This window comes from Helobdella robusta (assembly GCF_000326865.2).
Source record: "Helobdella robusta unplaced genomic scaffold HELROscaffold_63, whole genome shotgun sequence".
Lineage (NCBI taxonomy): Eukaryota > Metazoa > Annelida > Clitellata > Rhynchobdellida > Glossiphoniidae > Helobdella > Helobdella robusta.
Genome location: NW_008705353.1, coordinates 503,857 through 523,850, shown reverse-complemented (window position 1 = coordinate 523,850; position 19,994 = coordinate 503,857). Strand labels below are relative to the sequence as shown.

Below are 19,994 nucleotides of genomic sequence, written 5' to 3'. Positions count from 1 at the left end.
ACTTTTTCTCCTTGATTAATTGTTGCCAAATGTATTGTACTGTTATTTCTTTCATTGCCAATATTAACACCTCCACTACCACTACTACTGCTGCTGCTACTACTACTGCTGTTGCTGCTATTACTACTACTACTACTACTGCTGCTGCTACTGCTACAACTACCACTACTATTTACTGTATTGATAACAACATTGATGAACCATTCAAAACAACGATTATAATTATAACAAAATATAATTATAATAATAATATGAATAATAACAATAATAATATGAAAAATAATAATAATATAAATAATAATATAAATAATATTATGAATAATTATACGAACTGGTAAGTTACTAGTTCTTTATCCCATCTGTAATCCTTAACGCTGAATCCAATGGGAGCGTTTGGATCGGATGATTTGTTGGGTTTTCCGTCCTTAGTTCCGCATCTGGCATAATATAATTATAGATAATTATGAATAATAATAATAATTAATATATATAATTATTATTTTTATTAATTATCATTATTATTATTAATAATTATTATTATTAATCGTAAATTATTTGCAGTTTAACCGGGATTTTTTCATGAGTTCAACCAGTCTTGGATCTCTGGGATCGCCAGTTTGTGGCAAGCCAGCCATCTTTTGGAGCCTCTTGATGCTTTTTTTCGTCTCCTCCGGATCCCTCATTGCCTGAGTCTCCAGATTTGCTTGTGATAAGTAGCCGTATTTCGTTAGATAATCCTGGATGTGATTGTGTGTGTGTGTCTGTGTGTGTCTGTGTTTGTGTGTTTATGTGTGTGAGTGTATGTATAATTATGATTAATTTCACGTGTTTTTTAGGTTCTTGTATTGTTTGGCTGACGTTTCGCTTGACTGTTGCTTAGTTTAGTGGTTAGGCCGTTAAATAATAATAGATTAGGAGTTAATCAGTATTCATTTCAAAGTGTGTGTGCGTGTGTATGTGTGTGTGTGTGTGTGTGTGTGTGTGTGTGTGTGTGTGTGTGTGTGTGTGTGTGTGTGTGTGTGTGTGTGTGTGTGTGTGTAGAGTAAAATTATGTATGCACTACACTACAGCTGCATTTTTATGAGACCTCACAGTGCTTATTCATTGACGAAGCCGATAAATGGATGTGTGTTTATGTGTGTTTGTTTGTATGTATGTATGGTGCGTGTGTGTGTGTGTGTGTGTGTGTATGTGTGTGTGTGTGTGTGTATGTGTGTGTGTGTGTGTGTGTGTGTGTGAGTGAGTGTGGGTATTTGTGTATGAGTTGTGTATTATAAATCTATTAATTATTTGTACTGTTATTTAAGGCCAAACAAACAATGATCGTCAGCCAGGTTAAACGTACTACTCGTCATACTCTAACATTCATAAGACTATCCCTTTAATTTTTTCCATCTCTCACTCTCTCTTCCGTCTCTCTCTATCTATCTATCTCTTTTTATTCATCTTTGTTTTTTTTACTACTACTTTCTCTCTCTCTCTCTCTCTTTCTTTCTCTTCCTCTCTCTCTCTCACTCTCTCACTCTCTCTCTCTCTCTCTTTCTCTTAACAACACTGAATCACTATCCAGATTTATTCAACCCTGCGTGAATGTAAGTGTACAGTATGTGCGTGTGTGTTTATGTGCGTGTGTATGCGTGTGTGGTGTGTGTAATACTGTGATTAATATCTGCTGCAAGTCATTGGATGTATTTCGATTCATTCAATAGAAATTTTTTTTTATTTTCAGTAGTTTCGGGTTTTTCTTAAAAAAACAACAACAAAAACAACAACAACATCCACTACAACAACAGCATCAACAACAACATCAACAACAAAAACAACATCAACAACAACAATCTCTACCGTTACTGCAGCCGGAATGGGGACGGCCCGCTTGTGGTGGTGCCTCCTATGGTGGTGGAGTTGCAGCTGCGGATCGCTCTGGTTTTGAGGGAGGTGGTGGGAGTGGTTGGCCCGACTCTGGTTTTGAGTGGGGTGGTGGTTGTACCTGCGGGAGGGGTGCGGCTGTTCCTGTGGGGTTACACCAGCGTAGGTGCTAGCGTCCTCGCGGAAAAAACTCAAGAGATTCAAAAATGAAATGAGTAGTACCGGAAGATAATACATAATTAATTGTAATAATATTATAACTAATTTATTATATTAATTAGTTAATTAATTATACTTTTTAATGATTAATTAATTATTCAATTAGCGAATAATAGTTAACAAAATCGATAAAATTCGGTCTTATTTAAAAGTTTTACTCTGTTACAATATGTTATCAATTGTTATAATTTTGGATGCTATTGTTGTTAATTATTATTTATTATTATTATTATTGTTATTTATTATTCTTATAACTGATTTTCTTTTACTTTTCTTGTTGACCTTACGACCATATAATAACGTTTGGTCTGTCAAAGTCTGTCCTATATATACCTGCGGATGTTGGTTTGTGTGTATGTATGTATGTATGTATATATGTATGTATGTATGTATGTATGTATGTATGTATGTATGTATGTATGTATGTATGTATGTATGTATGTATGTATGTATGTATGTATGTATATATGTATGTATGTATGTAGTATACATGTATGTATGTATGTATGTATGTTTGTCGTCTTTTCAACCCACTCAAACTTCAAAAAAGGAGATTTTCCGCTTATTAATTAAAGTAAAATTATTATTATTAATCGGTTTATTGAGAAGTCTTTTCTATTTATTATTATTATTTAAAATTTTAACGTATTTTTGATGATGACAATGATGATGACGATGATGATGGCAATATAAGGATATAACACCTATGATTCACAATAGGGATGATTCAGAGAGATGACGACGACGACGACGTTGATGATGATGAAGATGATGATAAAAAAGATGAAGATGCTACTGCTACAGCTTCTCCAGCTACAACTACTGATGATGATGATCAATAAAATGATGATTCACATAAATGACTAAGATTATAATTAGAGTGATAATGATGCTAGTTGTGATAATATACCGATGATGACGACGATGATGGCGACGACGATGATGATGATGACAAAGACGACGTCGATGATTATGATGATGATGATGGTGATGATGATGGTGATGATGATAAAGATCGTGTCTGTGATAGCGACATGAAGATTCTATTTTAACGGAACTAATGATTAACGCTTCTTTCATTCTCTTACTTCTTCACTCACTCATTCATTAATTCATTCATTCATCATTCATTCACCACCACCATCATCATCAGCGCCAGCACGACTTTTCGGGGTTGATGTTGACTGCCTAAGAAGGAAATAGATGCACAACACCACAGAGCATGTCTTCCAATTAGCTCTGCCGATTATTTAGAAATCCATTATACTTCCATTAAAACAATTACACTTTGAAATAATAATAATAATAATTTCAATAATAATAACAATAATTATTATTATTATAATTACATTGTAATAATAATAGCATTAGTAGCAGCAGTAGTAATAGAATTACTCTTTACAGTGCGAGAGAGAGTTAAGTTAATCGAAATAGAAAATTCAAAAATAAAATCTTACCGAAAAATTTTTGTAAGAGGGGTAAGGTTTAGCCCTCTAGTCTTGGCCCCCTTCTACCTACAAACTAAGTCTTGCATTTGTGGTGAAATAATCATACTAATAGCAACAATAATAATTATTTTTATTATAACTATAATATTAATAATGAAACGTTCGGTTAATCGTTAGTTTAACTTCTTGTACTTTCCACGTGATGAATTGTAACAATTGCACTGGCCTTTGATGATGAAACGACCACTAATTAAGACATACATGTTATAATTACTTTTATTATTAATATAATTATTCCTGCTAGTATAATTATTAATTTAATTATTGTAATTATTATTATTTCTTATTATTATGATGACACTTTTTCTTTTTGTTTGTCTTTAAAGGTAGTAATTGATGTAGTAATTATTATTCATCTGAAGGGTTCGTTTCAAGTAACTCTTATTGAAATGTGGAAAAAAAATTTTTTTTAGAGGAACGACAGACCCCTTACTTCTCCCTTTCTCTTCTTGGTACATCCCTGATTGCCATAATTATTTATTCATAATCATTATTTATTAATTATTATTATTTATAATTATTATTGTATTATTTTGTTGCTGTGTAGTCGAGGCTGGCCCGTCAAAACCCTATCGAGCAGGTTGTGATGACGACCGTTGAATGACAAAAACAATTCATCTCAACTCTGATAGATGAGGTCTAACAAGCCGCCACTTTATTTTTTTATTATTATAATTATTATATTATTAAATTATAGTTTAATAATTATATTATCAAGAAGTTACAGGTGAACGTTTAGCATCGCTACAGCTTCTTCGCATCAGTTCTCTTAAAGATAAAAGACAGCACCAGCAGATGTAATACTCGAAAAATAATATCATAATAATTTAAATTTATAATCAATAAATTATCTGATAACTATAATAAATTATAATTTTTAAAGAATATAATATATATGCGATGTTTTAATAATCATTCTGCCTGACAAACCATTCCAAAAAGTATCTACCGGCAAATTTATACCAGAGATACATCTAACGTACCGTCGAACGCATCTCATCGGCCACCATTATGGCCAATAGAATTTCCCGGAATGAAATTTAAATTTATTTGTATTTCATCCCCCGGCGGACATTTGGCGCCATTAACGGGCAGAAGTTATTCGATTTCTCACGGGACATCATGTTTCGACGCGTTATTTAGGTTACGGTTTTGTAATTGGTGTGTGCATATTCGCATGATACAAAACTGCAGATTTAAAAAGCACCATGCGAATATTTACGAATGGAGAAGGACGCAGAACTTTTCACCCCCCCCCCCCCCCCCTCTCTCTCTTTCTCTCTCTCTCACACACACACACACACACATTTTCACCTTGCTCTTCCATTCCTTTTCAATATTTTCATTGATTCGTAATTACTTTTCAAAATTATTCAATCTTCCTGTTTTAGAGTGTGGACGCGCACTTAGTGAAAACTGAAGAGCAATCAATCTACCTACCTCTGATTTCCCTGTTGGGGCAATGAAAGCAGCCAGGTAGCCAAGTTTAATTGCTTCCTTTCAATATGATTGTCACTTTTCAATGTTACTTAGATTGGAGATATATAACTGCATCCATTCGAACTAATAGCTCACGGATCGGCCACAATTTTTACGTTATTATTGCAAACATTTAAACGAGTTAACAGTTATAAAAAAAAGTAGTCTACAGCATCTAGGAACACTTTTGAAGAATTTTGAAAATAATTTGCTTAAAAATTGTAACAATTAAACTTGACTATGCAACAAATTTTGAAATCAGATAAAAAAATAAAACTTTTTTAAAATCTGAAACATTATTTTAAACATAATTGAAAAAAAATGACAGAAAACAAAATAATTTAGTTGGGAAACAACTATGAGAATCATTGACGGATGAATCCTCAGAAATTCCGCCCCCTCCACCACCCCCGGATGGCTTCTTCGGGTTGGGTTCGGGTTTATTATCCGTATCCGGTGAAGAAGATTTGTTAGTGGGAGCAGCATCCGATTTGCAACCGAGCCAATGTTTCCCGATGTTCTTAGGGTACCCTGCTACAACACTCAAATTGCTCTTATCCAACTTCCAGAACTGCTTTCCTTTGAAGAAGAAAACATCACCTAAGAAACAGGGGTGGTGGAAATAGGTTTATAGTTACGAATCACTGCATCATGTGAGGTTTCAGAAATGTCTTAGTGACCATTTTTGTCAGAGTAAGCGGCGTCGATGGGGACTTGAATGCCCTCCCAAACTTTTATGTTCTTCGGATAACCCTCGTCCACTATGAATATCGAGTAATTTTTCATGTCAGAGAGTCTCCAATACTGATTGCCTGGCGGGTGTAGGTTTTAAAATGTTGAAATTCATTTTCTGGTTATGTCAAACGTCACGTAGCTTGCTTACTTATGGAAAAATAGTTGGGGCCGATTAAAAGATCTTGTCGATAAGTACACAAAATTCATATAAAAAAAAACTTCCAAAACCACTAATAAACTCTAATAATAAAGCAGAAGGAGCGTTCACCGCAGCACACAGCAACAGACACACAACCGAAACTTTACAAATCCACACAAAATTCAAGATCAACCAAGTTGGAAAGTCAATTTTCAAGTACAAACCGGAAAATAAGAAGACAAATTTCAAAGAGTGTAGGCGAAAGGCTGCGTCGATTTTGTTGGCCTTGACCCCTGCATCTACCAGCTGGAAACTTGTCTCCATTGGGTGGGGTGATATCTCGTAGAGATGATAGTAGTGGTCGCCTGGGGAGAAAAGTTATTTTGAATCTAAGAAAAGATTAAAAGGTTGGAATAGCTGAGGGGTTTTAGATGTGCGTGAAGATAATTTTAGTTAGAAAGGTGGCTATGTAACCTTATTTCGTCCTTCAGCCATTCCCAACAAGTTGAATTTCAAAATGCGACAGACAACGAAAATTTTTAGCTATTCTACCGTTCTTATTTCTAGTCTCAAAAATTAATTCAAAAGTATGAGGGAGAGAAAGAGAGAGAGAGAGAGAAAAAAAGAGATACGAAATATAAAACTTTTAATTTTTAAAAATTGCGTAAAATAAAAGCAAATGAATGAACATGAACATGACCTATGAAGACAAAAAAGTGGCTGGCAGACGAATCGAAAATGATATTCTCAGTTATGGCGTCGAAGTACGTTTCTTCTGGTTTGAATCTTACAAACAGTTTGAATATTCTCCTTGGCGGACCCTCCAGTATGCCATCTCGGTCGAACCTCCAAAACCACTTGGAAGTCAATCAATCAATCAATCAACCAATCAATCAACCAATCAATCAATCAACCAATCAATCAACCAATCAATCAATCAATCAATCAATCAATCAATCAATCAATCAATCAATCAATCAATCAATCAATCAATCAATCAATCAATCAATCAATCAATCAATCAATCAATCAATCAATCAATCAATCAATCAATCAATCATTCAATCAACCAATCAATCAATCAACCAATCAATCAACCAATTAATCAATCAACCAATCCATCAATCAACCAAACATTCACTTTTTCTAAAATTTTCTAAAAAAAAAACCTCCATACCCGGCAATCCATTTGCTATCAGAACCAGCACTTACTTTCCCCTTGAAGACGTAAGTCTTATTGTACATAAAGGTAACAGCGTCAATATCCGTGTCACAAGGGTTCGGCGGATCGGCAGTGGAATGTTCTGGGACCGAGCTGGTACTAACCTCAAAGTCCGGATCGTTGGTCGTGTAGGGGGGCGGCAAGTCACTAATCTTCAAAGCGTCTGCTCTTTTCGAAGGGCCTTTTCAGTTCATGTGTGTGTTTGTTTAATTAGGCCGTTTTTGCTTCGCTTTTAATTTGTTTTATTTCGTTTCAAACACACACCCCAAACACACACACACACAAACACACACATAGACACAGAAACACATACACACACACATATAGACACACACACACACGTATTCACGTATTAATAAAAAACATCCAACGCGTGATCTGACCGTATATAGACTGGATACTGTTGATGTCATCTTCAGAGAGATACGGATCCTTACCGTGCCTATCTCGGATACTGCGGTAGTACATCATATCTGCCGGATTCGATCCATGTCCGACTCCCAACGAATGCCCGAACTCGTGCAAACTCGTATGGAAGAAAGCGCCCTCTACGGAATTTTAGGGGCTTTAATTGGCCTAGGTTCGTTTATTCTTAAATTTTTCGAATTATTGAAACAAGTTAAAGCAGTTAAATTTAAAATTAATGGAATAATATTATATCGGCAAGAAACCTTTGAGCGGGCATACATCAAGGACATCTGTGAAGTAGTGCACATCTCCACTGTTCTCGAAGACGCCAGGAACCATGGCGTGGGCCAGAGTTGACTCTGTTCAAATGTTGCTCTCTATTGTATGGAAACTTTCTTTTCATATCGCAATAAGCGAACTCGCATACGCACACACACACACGCACGCACACACAAAGCATACTTGGAAATTGAGACTTGCAGAATGAGCAATAGGTGCCCATATCGTTGTTTGACTCAATGGCAATGTCAGTATTCTCCCTCTTGTCAGCTTCGTAGAAGTTGATGTCACCAGCCCGAGACCACAGATCGAAAGATTTCACGATCATGTCGTGCTGCTTGCTTTTATCCACGTATTTGTTCATGTAACTGTCCACACTGCGTTCGATGTAGCGAAGTTCTCGTGCAAATAATTTGGTTTGTTTTCGTCTTGTGGGTGTATTTTTGTGTCCTGATTGTTAATAAATTGGCGGTTGATGGAATTATTTGGACATCTGCGCAGTTTGGCTAGTGCAATAATAATTATCGAAGCGTAATGTGTTACAGAGATGTGTTACAACACAACGTCCTGACACGTCACTCTAATTCTAGCTGTACGATCAATCTCAGATATGATAGAAGCACTCCTCGAAAAAATGGAAGCAGGCTATAAACTTCGGAAAAATTGTCTCAAATTTAGGAAACAATTTATTCTCTTACTAAAATGTGACATCAGATTTTTTCCACAGAGCTCCGAGAAAGCTGTAATTAGATGGACCAGGGTTTGGAATCGAAAAATCTGGAAAACTGCACCTAAAGTCCGTATGAAGAAAATGTAGATGTTTATAAATATAATACATACCAAGTATAAGCAAGAAAAATTCAAACGAAGCTAGAAAAGTTTGAAGTGTAAAAAGAAATTCAGAAAGGAAACCTCGGCTGGCGGATCTCATCCTGTAGTTCCGGGTCATACGGATCTCCGTTCTGCTCAAGACCTGCCATCTTTTGAAACTTTTTAATGGCATTCGTAAGTAGGTCTTCATTCAGCAATTCAGGAATTTCATCAATGGCGTTTGTGATGTAGCCGTAGTTCTTTAAATATTCCTACATAAAAACATTTCATTCTTTTTAGCGGATGGCGGATGACAAGTTTTAATTTATTCGCAAATTTTCACACTGCTTAGCTATATTACTTAATACTTAAAGCTGCATATATGTCTCTCTCTCTCTCTCTCTCTCTCTCTCTCTCTCTCTCTCTCTCTCTCGTACCAGTGTTCATTATTTATAATATATTAATCTAAAAAAGTGAAATTTCGGCCAGCAGTAAAATTATTCCAACAAAGGCTTTTTAACTCACGATAAGTAGGGTGAAATTTTGTGAGCGCTCTTTGAAATTGATTGATACTGGCTTGCCGCATGAGACTGCCAGGAAGTAAGCGGCCATTAAGAAGAGAACAGCGTATGGCATGGCTGAATGGCAGTTGCCTGTTTTGAATCTCTGGAGTTGTTTGCTGTTTGTTTATATTGTCATGGATACAATAGAAATATAATTAGATTTTGTGATTTTTCTCTCAAATTTTTGTAAAACTTATCTGAACGAGTGAATGAATGACTGGCTATAAAATTGTGGTTGGACAGACGATGTATGTGGATTAAATTGTTTAGTTGTGTTTCTATTCGTTCCGGCGTAATTTCATAAAAAAACATGCTCACCAAGAAATAAAAATTGTTAGAAATAAAAATCATTACATAAAATTATTAAAACAAGAATAATTGAAAACTCCCGTGCGGTGGATGTCACAAGCATAGTAAAAAAAACTCATCATCTAGACCACGAGTTAATTATCGACAATAATAATAATTCCACCACAAGAACTCCCATTCAATTTTTAGTTATATTAAAAACTTAAATATTACAAAATGTATAAATAAATTCGAAAGAATCACTAAATGAAGATCAAGAAAGAAAGAGAAATCAACAAAACGTAGACGTGAGAAAGATCGGCACCCTGTGAACCATCCACCAAAGTGTCACCCAACTCTCCAGAGCCCCCCGAACCACCACCGCCCTTTCCACCTCCCTTTTTTTTACCACCCCCATCTTCACTTCCATTTCCAGGGTTTTTTGTGGTGCGTTTTGGATCACAACTCAGCCAATCTTTTCCGATTAATTTCGGATAGCCCGGCATGACGCTCAAATTTGTGCTGAACATTTTCCAAAATCGTTTGCCTTTGAAGAAGTATACGTTATCTTTTTTGGAGAAAAAAGTAAGTAAGATGTTTTTAAAACAAAATTTAATAAATTAATGAAATAAAAAGTTGTAATTGATCGTTAAATGAATGAAAAAATATCGAATATGTTAAGTATAGAGTGGGCCAAAAACATGTGAAACTGACTATAATTATTTTTTTATAATTAATTATAAATAATTATTACAGAATTATGAAATTATTATTATTAAATTATTACCTTCTATGTCAGAATAAGCTGCATCTATGGGCACTTCTATACCGTCCCAGACTTTGATAGATTTCGGGTAGCCTTCATCTAGGCTGATTCTATCATTCAGCCTCCAGTATACGTTTCCTTACAGTTACGTAATATTTAAGAGCGTACGAGTTTGAATGAGTCACGGGCGTGTATGTATAAGAATTTGTGTGTGTGTGTATGTGTGTGTGTGTGTGTGTGTGTGTGTGTGTGTGTAAATAACTGACCAGCAAATAAAAAAATTTTTTCAATTGAAGGCATGCTGAGAGCTGCATCGATTTTTGGAACTTTTAGGTTGATTTCTGCCAGCGGCGTACTCGGGTAAGCTGAGTAATGGCTATTAATTTCGTAGAAGTGATCGCCTGCAACGAAGTTGAAGAGAAGAAATCAAAAATTATTTTTAAAAATAACTTTTGAACATTTTCTAGACTGAAAATTAAAGGAATAAGAATTAATTGACCTATAAATATGAACAAGTGGTCAACTTCATGCTGGTGATAAATGTTCCTTACCACGGCGTCAAAGTACGTCTCCTCAGGGTTCATTTTTTGGAACAATTGGAAAATTTTTCTTGGCTTTCCTTCAAATTCCCCTTCAAAGTTGAACCTCCAGTACCACTTTAAATTTAAAAAGGTAATTCCAATTACTGCTTTAATTAATTAATAATGAGATATACATGGAGGAATGAAGCAATGTAAGTGTTGAAAGGATTATCGAGATGAGTGATGAAATGTTTGGAATGCCTGCTAACTCACCCTTCTCTTGAAAACGTATGTCCTGTTATTAATGAGTGAGACGGCATCGACAGATGTGTCGCAGGCAGACGGCGGATCGACATCCGACGGTTCCGGAGCGTAGGCGGCAACCGTCGGTTTTTCTGTGAAAGTTTCATAATCGGTGTTAATGTATGGCGGAGGTTGGTCCTCAGGCTTCAGAGCATCTTCTCTGCGCGATGGTCCTGTCGTGTGTTGTTCATTTCGCTTTTTTAATTTTTATTGCATATCCAAGACACAGTAGAAAGTTTTAAGGGTAAAAAGGTTAGCTTTGTAAAGTTTTTTTATAGGATATTTTGTATGAGAAATTTCACCGTATAACGTTTGTATGCCATCTATATCGTCTCTTGACAGAAAAATGTTCGACATCTTTTCAATTCGCTTCTTTATAGTGATAGGGTACATAAGGTTTGAGGGGGAATGTGAGTGGTGCAGCCCTAACGAGTGCCCAATTTCGTGAATGGCGGTCCAATAAAATTCGGCCTCTAAAGAAAAATAATTTAAAACAATGAAAAATATTATTGATATGGTTTGTTCATTCATTGAAACAACATCGAGGCATAATATTCAAAGTTGGATTTCTTTGCGTTCTGTTATGGGCACCGCAACTCAGATGGCCCTTGAACCAGCGTCATGAAGTCTGTTATTCACTGGTCAAGTTACGGATTAGTACCTCTGCTTTCTTGAGGGTATGACATTGTTTCCTCACTGGTGAAATATTTGTTGTTGAGGTGGACCATTCCGGATTCCTTCTGTCCAGGGCCCCAGGCATGTCCCAGTTCAGCTTTTTTTATTGAATAAACAAATTTAATTATCAAACAAACAAATTAATTATTAATTAATAGGCAAATCATAAAAAAAGAAATTAAGAAAATAGTATCTAATGAAAAGACGAAATTATTATTTTTAATTTAAACTAAAAATTGAAAACGCGTCTCGAATTGATTTCTGGCTGATCTTCAAAAACAAACGACCAAAAACAAAATGCAAACTAAACATTTTGGTGTAATCGGTCGGCCGCAGCAATAATCTTCACCGTCTGGCGTTTTTGAAATGACGAAATCTGCATCTTCGGCGTTACTGGCTTCAAAAAAGTTCAGATCAGCCACTCTTGACCACAGGTCGAAAGCTTTTACGATGTAGTTGTGCTGCGTGGCCACTTCGTACGCTGTGGTGTCTATGTAACTATTCACGCTGACGAAACGAAACGAACTGAAACTAAACTATTTTTTTCAAGTTGTAAGTCTTTAACTGAACTCAAATGAATGACTAAACATGAACGATAAATTGAAAAATGGTCGGAGCCATTAATTAATTAATTAATTAAAACTAATTAAATAACTTTAAAAGAAAGATTGCTGGAGAATTAATTTGATTATTTTAAAGAACAATTTCTCAACTTTTGACAACGACTAACAAGAAAGTGAAATCTCGTCTATGCCACATTGGGCCCATTAGCCTGAAACTCCGCGAGCCGTTGTCGAACGAAACAACATCAGGATTGCTGCATCTGTGAGAAAACATACCATAACTTATAACAATTTATCTGAAGTTATATTAGATTAATTTGAAATTTGTACACTGGATAATTTGAAACTTGAAAGATAGCTGGGTGTGGCTCCAGTTCAGACTGCAAAGACAATCTTTACCAACTAATATAACACGTTGAATTCTTTGAGAATTTCTTAAGAAAATAAAACAGAAATTATAACATATGCAACAAAATGACCTAACTACACGGATTAAATTTTGTAGATCCGGATCATTGAAATTTCCATTTTCTGGGATTCCTCCCATTTTCTGCACCATCTTTATTGCGATAGATAGGTCATTTTCGTTTAATAACTCGGGCATTTCTTCGACAGCGCCACGTAGGTAGCCGTGTTTCAATAGGTACTCCTGTTCATTTGGAATGGATGAATGAATTAATGGTTGATTGATTGATTGAATGATTGATTGTTCGATTGATTAATTAATTAACTGGTCGATAAAAGTCAAAAGCCATTAAGAGATCAACAAATGAATAAATGAATAGATAAATGAATGAATGAATGACTGTTTGATTGATTGATTGGTAGGTTGATTGACTTCGATGAAATAATATTTATATGCAAAAATGTAAAAGTATTTTTTTATGGGTCTTCTCATATAAGTTAATCATCGTAATCGTACAACGAGCAGAGTAAAATTAGTATTCCCTTGCATCATGTTCAGTGAGATTGGTTTGCATTGCACGATTGGATATAATATGAAAAGGAGTTGTAAAATATTTTCAAACATTCCTAAAATTTAACATTATCTAATTTTATTCCATCTAATACACTGCTTACAAACATTTGTTTACGTAAATAATTGTTTAGTTTTTCACGTTACGTCAGCTCAGAAGATCAAGTCATGTCATGTTTTCTTTCAATTTTAAATAGTGGAGTGATGAAGTACCTATTCGAGAAGTAACTCGCTCCCCATACAATCAAAGTCAAAATATCTTAATAACAATTAAGTTATTAGCTAACAAGTCGAAATAATCAAATTAATTCCCAAATAGTTTAACATGAATCACAGGCAGGGTTATCACATTACACCAGTTGCCTTCTGTTCATAGTGAATGTACCACTAAGTGCACATTGGGAATTACGCATTAATGAGTTGATGTCATTCAGAAACACATGATTTAGGCAAGAATTTCATTGTAATTTCATAAAAAACATTTGTTTTTTATTTATTTCTTGAAAAATTTTATAGAAATATATAGTTTTTGTTATCCTAAAGTTCAGTACTTGCTACTAGATTTATAAGATTGATTAGCGTGTTTAAAACAAAAAAAAATAGAAAAAAAATCAATAAAATAAGTAGATTTAATCAATTTTTAATCATAAATTACGGAAATTTAAAACATTTTGTTAATATTCTCACAATTCTTTTACATCATGTTACCCTTGAAAATAACAGGATAATTTTTAGATGTAGTACGGAAACAGTGCTATAAAAAACATTTATATGCGAAAAAATATGACAAAAATGTTATTTTTCATATCTATAATAAGCAAAAAAAAAGAATTTTTAAGCAAATTTTTAGTGATTTTTATTGCAAATGACGTCAGATCACCCGATGCTATAGTCCGATTTCTATTGGCTGAGTATTCAGTGTTAGATTGTCTTATAATGTCAAAATACTCAATAAATTTCTATTTTAGCCATTTTAGTGAATAAAATATTGATTTATCAGCTCATAACTAAACGAATTTTGTAAAAAAAATTATTAATTTGATGAGAAAATATACGAAAATAAAACATTAGAATGATGAATGTCAAGGATGCTACGACTGATTTGAATGGGTGTGTGTAAGTCGTCATCGTCGTCGTCGTCATGTACGTACTACACACATGTGCTATAAAGTGATTGTTTTGTTTATCTAAATTGTTTATTTTAATTAGTAATAATTGTTAATTAATATTAAATAATTTTTATTTGATTTGTTTTTTGGGAATTTATTTATCAAAACAAGGAAAAGCTGATAAAACATTTCACTTAATTTACTTTTCTACATTACCACTACCTATAGTACTAGACGGATCTGTAGAATTTTCATCTTGTTTCCTAAATTGGGGTTTAGTTGTTGAATTTATCGGAGTTAAATCATAAAATTTTAAAACCTCAAATGCGGAAAGACCGCATTTTGTTCTGAACGTCATGCATGTTTATGAAAATTAAAAATAAATTAAAAAATGAAAAAAATAAATAAAATAAAAAAACTTAACAAAACATCCAATTTTATTTTCAGATAGAAAAAACTAACTTAACAAAACATCGTTTATTTTCAGATAAAAAAGTTGATTTTGTATTATTAACCTATTAAAAGCATCAACCTTTTGTTTCAAAGAAATCTGTAAGACAATCAATCAAAATTTTAAAAGTATAATAAATGAAAAAATAATTAAAAAGAATAATTTTACTAAAAATAATAATAAATGGGAGTTACTGGAGAAATATCAATAGCTGAGACAGTAATGAGAGAGAATGTGATTGTACAGCACGTCACTGAACAGTCAGATAACAAGTTATTATTTTTATTATTATATTATATTATAGTAGTTATTATAATTATTATTATTGTTATTACTATAGTTAAACCCATCTGTAAATTCAGCTCGATAAGAAGTAGACACATCAGTAACTCGAATCAGAATGGGGACACACCACCCATTCCCTACCCAACTCTGACAAAAATGATTGACAGGCAACCTGTGGCCGTCAACAACAAATCCCTAAACTCTTCAAACAGCCCTGAAAATACGGATTTCGTTGAGTTGGAGCCCAAAAGTGTTGTAGATGGGGAGGAAAAGAAGGAATCAAAGAAGATTATTTTTAAAAAATATATGATTTTGGCCATACTACTACTGGCAAACCTTATAAATTACATGGACAGATACACTATTGCTGGTTAGTTTGTTTTCATTTCAGCTGTAGATGGCCTCAATTGATTGTAACCAACAAGCAATCAAATCACACACACACACACACATGCGCACACACAGGCGTCTTAGAAGATGTACAAAACTACTATGCCATAAATAACGCACAAGTTGGCTTACTGCAGACGTCATTCATAATTAGTTACATGCTGTTCTCGCCACTCTTTGGTTACCTTGGAGATCGGTATAACAGGAAATGGGCCATGATTGGTGGAATACTTTTCTGGTCTGTGGTCACATTTTTAGGGTCTTTTGTGCCTCCTGGAGTATGTTGTTGTTGTTTTTATTTTTTATATCATTGTTACATCACTATTTCATCATCATTTCATCATTACGACATCATGATGACGTCATAATGGCACCATCACCACACCAATGAACAAACAGCAATTTGGTCTCTTTGTGTTCTTACGAACGATGGTCGGTGTTGGTGAGGCCAGTTATTCCACAATAGCCCCCACGATAATTGCAGATATGTTCAGTAACAGGAAGAGAACTATGGCTCTGTCAATTTTCTATTTTGCCATTCCTGTTGGCAGGTATGTGTGTGTGTGTGTGTGTTTGTGTGCGTGAACATGTTTGTGTGTGTGCGTGAACATGTGTGTGTGTGTGTGCGTGTTTGATAGGTTGGATTATAATTGTCTTACAATTGTATGATAACATTTGTGTTAGTTCTGAGATGAATTGATTCTAATCTCTTTACATCTCTTATATATTCTGTTGCAAAATAAGCTACCATGTGCTATCTAATTATAATAATTATAATAATTCATGCTTATAATTATAATATCCCATGCTCATAACTATAATATTTAATGTTAATTAGCTGGCCCATTATAATTATAATTTATTCATATTTTTAGTGGCCTGGGCTACATTATAGGCTCAACTGTAGCCAATGCAGCAGGTGCCTGGTACTGGGCTTTGAGGGTGGGTCCTTCAAAAGTTATAAATAATGATGATAATTATGATAATTATGATAATTATGACCGTAGGTGACCCCTATATTAGGGCTAGTGTGTACATTCTTAATGATATTCCTCGTTAAAGAGCCGAAACGTGGTGAGTCAGATGGGGGGACACATCTAATCACAACCTCCTATTATGATGACCTGCTCTACTTACTCAAGCAGTCAGTGATGATGATGATGATGTTGTTGATGGTGATGATGATGATGGGGATGATGATGATGGTTGTGATGATGTTGTTGATGGATGATAGTTGTGGTGATGATGATGACGACGACGGTGATGATAATGACCCTCTCCACCACCTCCTGACAGCAAAAGTTTCATGCTGTCGTCGTTCGGTTTCACGTGCGTGGCATTCGTCGCGGGGGCACTCTCCCTCTGGGCCCCCCTCTACGTCTACCGGTCTGCGAAACTCGAGAACCCTACAGCCAGCATGTCTTCGTAAGTTACCGGGTGGGGGGTGTAATTAAAACTAGGGAGGATTTATTTGAAATGAGAAAAACTTCCATTGCAAAAAATAGTAATCTGGAAGATGTTGTTGAATTCGTTGGACAATTATGATCGTAGGGTGTAGTTAGAGGGAAAAATAGTTAAGATAGGGACTCTACAGGGTTGATAATAGCCATGACTTAGACTTAGAGGCACATGAAGCCAGCAGTTGTTCTGTTAAGAGCGAGACTGCAGCCATAGAAATAGTTTACTTATTGATAGCCAACGACATCCTCACACGTCACCATCATCAAATCAATACAGCATGAGCTTCATCTTTGGTGTTATCACGTGTGTAGCCGGATTGGCGGGGGTTCTTGGAGGGTACTACGCGGCCTCAAAACTTCGGCCCTACTCCTCGGGGGCGGATGCCCTGGTTTGCGCCGTGGGCCTTATCGCGGGTGCGCCATTCTTATACTTGGCACTTGTTTTCTCTAGAGGAAAAATCGCCGTTGTCTGGGTCAGTTTGTTTATTCATGTATGTATGTGTGGTTACTATTAATTCTCTATTAATCCGATTATCATTCGGTTTTATTATTGTTATTGTTGTTATTATTGTTGTTGTGTTCGTTTGCATTTCAGCTCTTGATCTTCTTAGCTGAGACACTCATATCACTGAACTGGGCTCTCGTGACTGACATACTGCTGGTTAGTAAGTTCTCTCATTATTATTTTTATTATTTTTGTTATCGGTGTTGTTATAATTATTATTATTATTACTATTTTTAACTATGACGTCACAATGTAACGACCAATAGCAGCTGTAGCAGTAGCAACATTAGCATCGCGGCCACAAACGCGACAACATCACACACGCAGAACAACAGCGCAATCAATATCCATAATAACAACAACAACAATAATAATAATAACAACAACAACAATAATAATAATAATAATAATGATGATGATGACGTCATGTAACAGTACACTGTGATTCCAACGAGAAGGTCAGCTGCCGAAGCCTTCCAGATACTCCTGTCGCATGCGCTTGGTGATGCTGGCAGTCCATACATTGTTGGACTGGTAATGTTATTATTGTTGTTGTTGTTGTTGTTGTTGTTGTTGTTGTCTATATTTCTCACGGTTTTATTGAATGTGTTGTAATCGTATTTTTTATTTATTCATTTATTTTTATATGTATTTTTGTCATAATGTAGTGATGCTACTGACATTTCGTAGCATGGTGGTCGTACAATTCACCACATTAATCGTCATCTTTATCACCATCATCATCTTCCTCATCATCATCACCTCCCTCACCATCATCATCATAATCTTTCTCATCATCATTATATTTTTCATCATCATCACTTTCATCATCATCATCATCACTTTCCTCATCATCATCATCTTCCTCCTCATCATCATCATCTTCTCATCACCATCATCACCATCATCTTCCTGCATAGATATCAGACAGCATAGAATCAGGATACGAGCACCCGGACCCCATAGTCCAGTACTTCAGCCTGCAGTATGCCATGTATATGACCTGCTTCGTCTGCGTCATCGGGGGCGCCTTCTTTCTCGCCACTGCTCTCTACGTCAAATCCGACAAGGAGAAAGCCGACAGGATGATTAGGAGTTAGTCATGTTGATGTTGATGATGATGATGTCTAGTCGTCATGATGATGATGCTGTTGTTCAGTTGTCATAATGATGATGATGATGATGATGATGATGATGATGTATGTCTAGTTGTCATGATGATGATGATGATGATGATGAGGAGGAGGAGGAGGAGGAGGAGTACACGTGTATATGGCTTCTTCAAACTTTTATTTAGTTATCATTTAGCTATCCACCAATCACGTTTTTTCAATTGATATATCAGCTATTCATTTTTTTACCAACCAATCAGCTTCAACCCACGACAAGAACTACAACAACAGCTCCAATAACTGCTTAGAACTGACACTACACGAACAAAAGCTGACCAATGAAAATGGGCTTACTGTTGAAGCCTCGACCAATCAGGAAACAGAATCCATTCGAATGTTGGGCCTTCCAACTCCTGGCCAAATTGTACCCAACGAGAGTCAAAATCAGCTGATTGATGAAACGAGGAGTGACGATAGCGATTATAAGACTCAATTATGAATATTAATTAGCCCCAATTAATATTAATTAATTAGTATTCGTGATGAATGTTACTGAGTATTATTAATATCGATGTTAATTATGCCGTTGAATGATAGCGATTATAAGACTCAATTATGAATATTAATTAGCCCCAATTAATATTAATTAATTAGTATTCATGATGAATGTTACTGAGTATTATTAATATCGATGTTAATTATGCCGTTGAATGATAATACAAATATGAATATGTTATATAGTTTGAATTTGAATAATTTATGTTAATAAGAAGCCTGTAAATATGCAAATAATTAAATTTGTCCTAATTTTGAAATCGTTTCTGAGGTGTTTGGTTGGTCATGTTTTGTTGATTGTTTGTAAGCAAGTTCTTATTTTTTCGTTTATTCAATCAATCAATCAATCAGCAGCACATTCATTCATTTTTTCGATCAGTCGTTTATTCATTCATTCATTTGTTCTTTCTTTCTTTCATTCAATCATTCATTCATTCACTTGTTTAAAAGTATTATTATTGCTTGTTTGTATGAGGAATGTTTATACACGTATACGTATATTTTAACAATAACGTATATACGTATATAACGTATACGTATATATATAAATATATATATGCGTAGATATATAAATATATATATTTATTTATATTTATATTTATTTATTTTTATTAACGAATATTAATTAAATGTACATCATCGCCATGACCTAGACGGAGAAATTGACAATAAAATGCCATTTATTTTTCGGAAAGTTCTGGTTTTCTGTTAGAATATATCATAGTTAATTGGTTATTAATATTATAACTGACTGATTAATTACCTGAATAATTAATTAATTAGTATGTTTTGGTGTGCGTGCGT

General features: G+C 34.8%; 3 protein-coding genes across 3 annotated transcripts in view; 1 reads left to right on the top strand and 2 right to left on the bottom strand.

Moving 5' to 3' along the window:
- Window positions 1-2,368, bottom strand: part of HELRODRAFT_186073 (hypothetical protein) — a 7,315-nt gene extending 4,947 nt beyond the window's left edge. The window contains exons 1-3 of the mRNA XM_009029923.1: window positions 1,846-2,368; window positions 568-737; window positions 333-437 (exon numbers count right to left, since the gene is read on the bottom strand). Coding sequence (XP_009028171.1) covers window positions 333-437; window positions 568-737; window positions 1,846-2,106 — 536 coding nt within the window. The 5' untranslated portion in view covers window positions 2,107-2,368. The remainder of the gene's footprint in view (window positions 1-332; window positions 438-567; window positions 738-1,845) is intronic.
- Window positions 2,369-9,977: 7,609 nt separating this feature from the next.
- On the bottom strand, window positions 9,978-10,424 carry HELRODRAFT_144297 (hypothetical protein; the record flags this gene model as incomplete). Its single annotated transcript, XM_009029922.1, has 2 exons — window positions 9,978-10,087; window positions 10,307-10,424. Coding segments are annotated over 2 exons (228 nt in total), but the record flags the coding sequence as incomplete, so codon positions are not given.
- A 5,050-nt stretch (window positions 10,425-15,474) lies between these two features.
- HELRODRAFT_88291 (hypothetical protein) lies at window positions 15,475-18,623 on the top strand (the record flags this gene model as incomplete). The annotated part of the gene is made up of 10 exons (XM_009029876.1): window positions 15,475-15,538; window positions 15,634-15,836; window positions 15,958-16,109; window positions 16,434-16,500; window positions 16,566-16,702; window positions 16,855-16,944; window positions 17,233-17,491; window positions 17,614-17,679; window positions 17,959-18,057; window positions 18,444-18,623. The coding sequence occupies 10 exons, from the start codon at window positions 15,475-15,477 to the stop codon at window positions 18,621-18,623; spliced, it is 1,317 nt and encodes a 438-aa protein (XP_009028124.1).
- Between the last annotated feature and the right edge of the window lie 1,371 nt (window positions 18,624-19,994).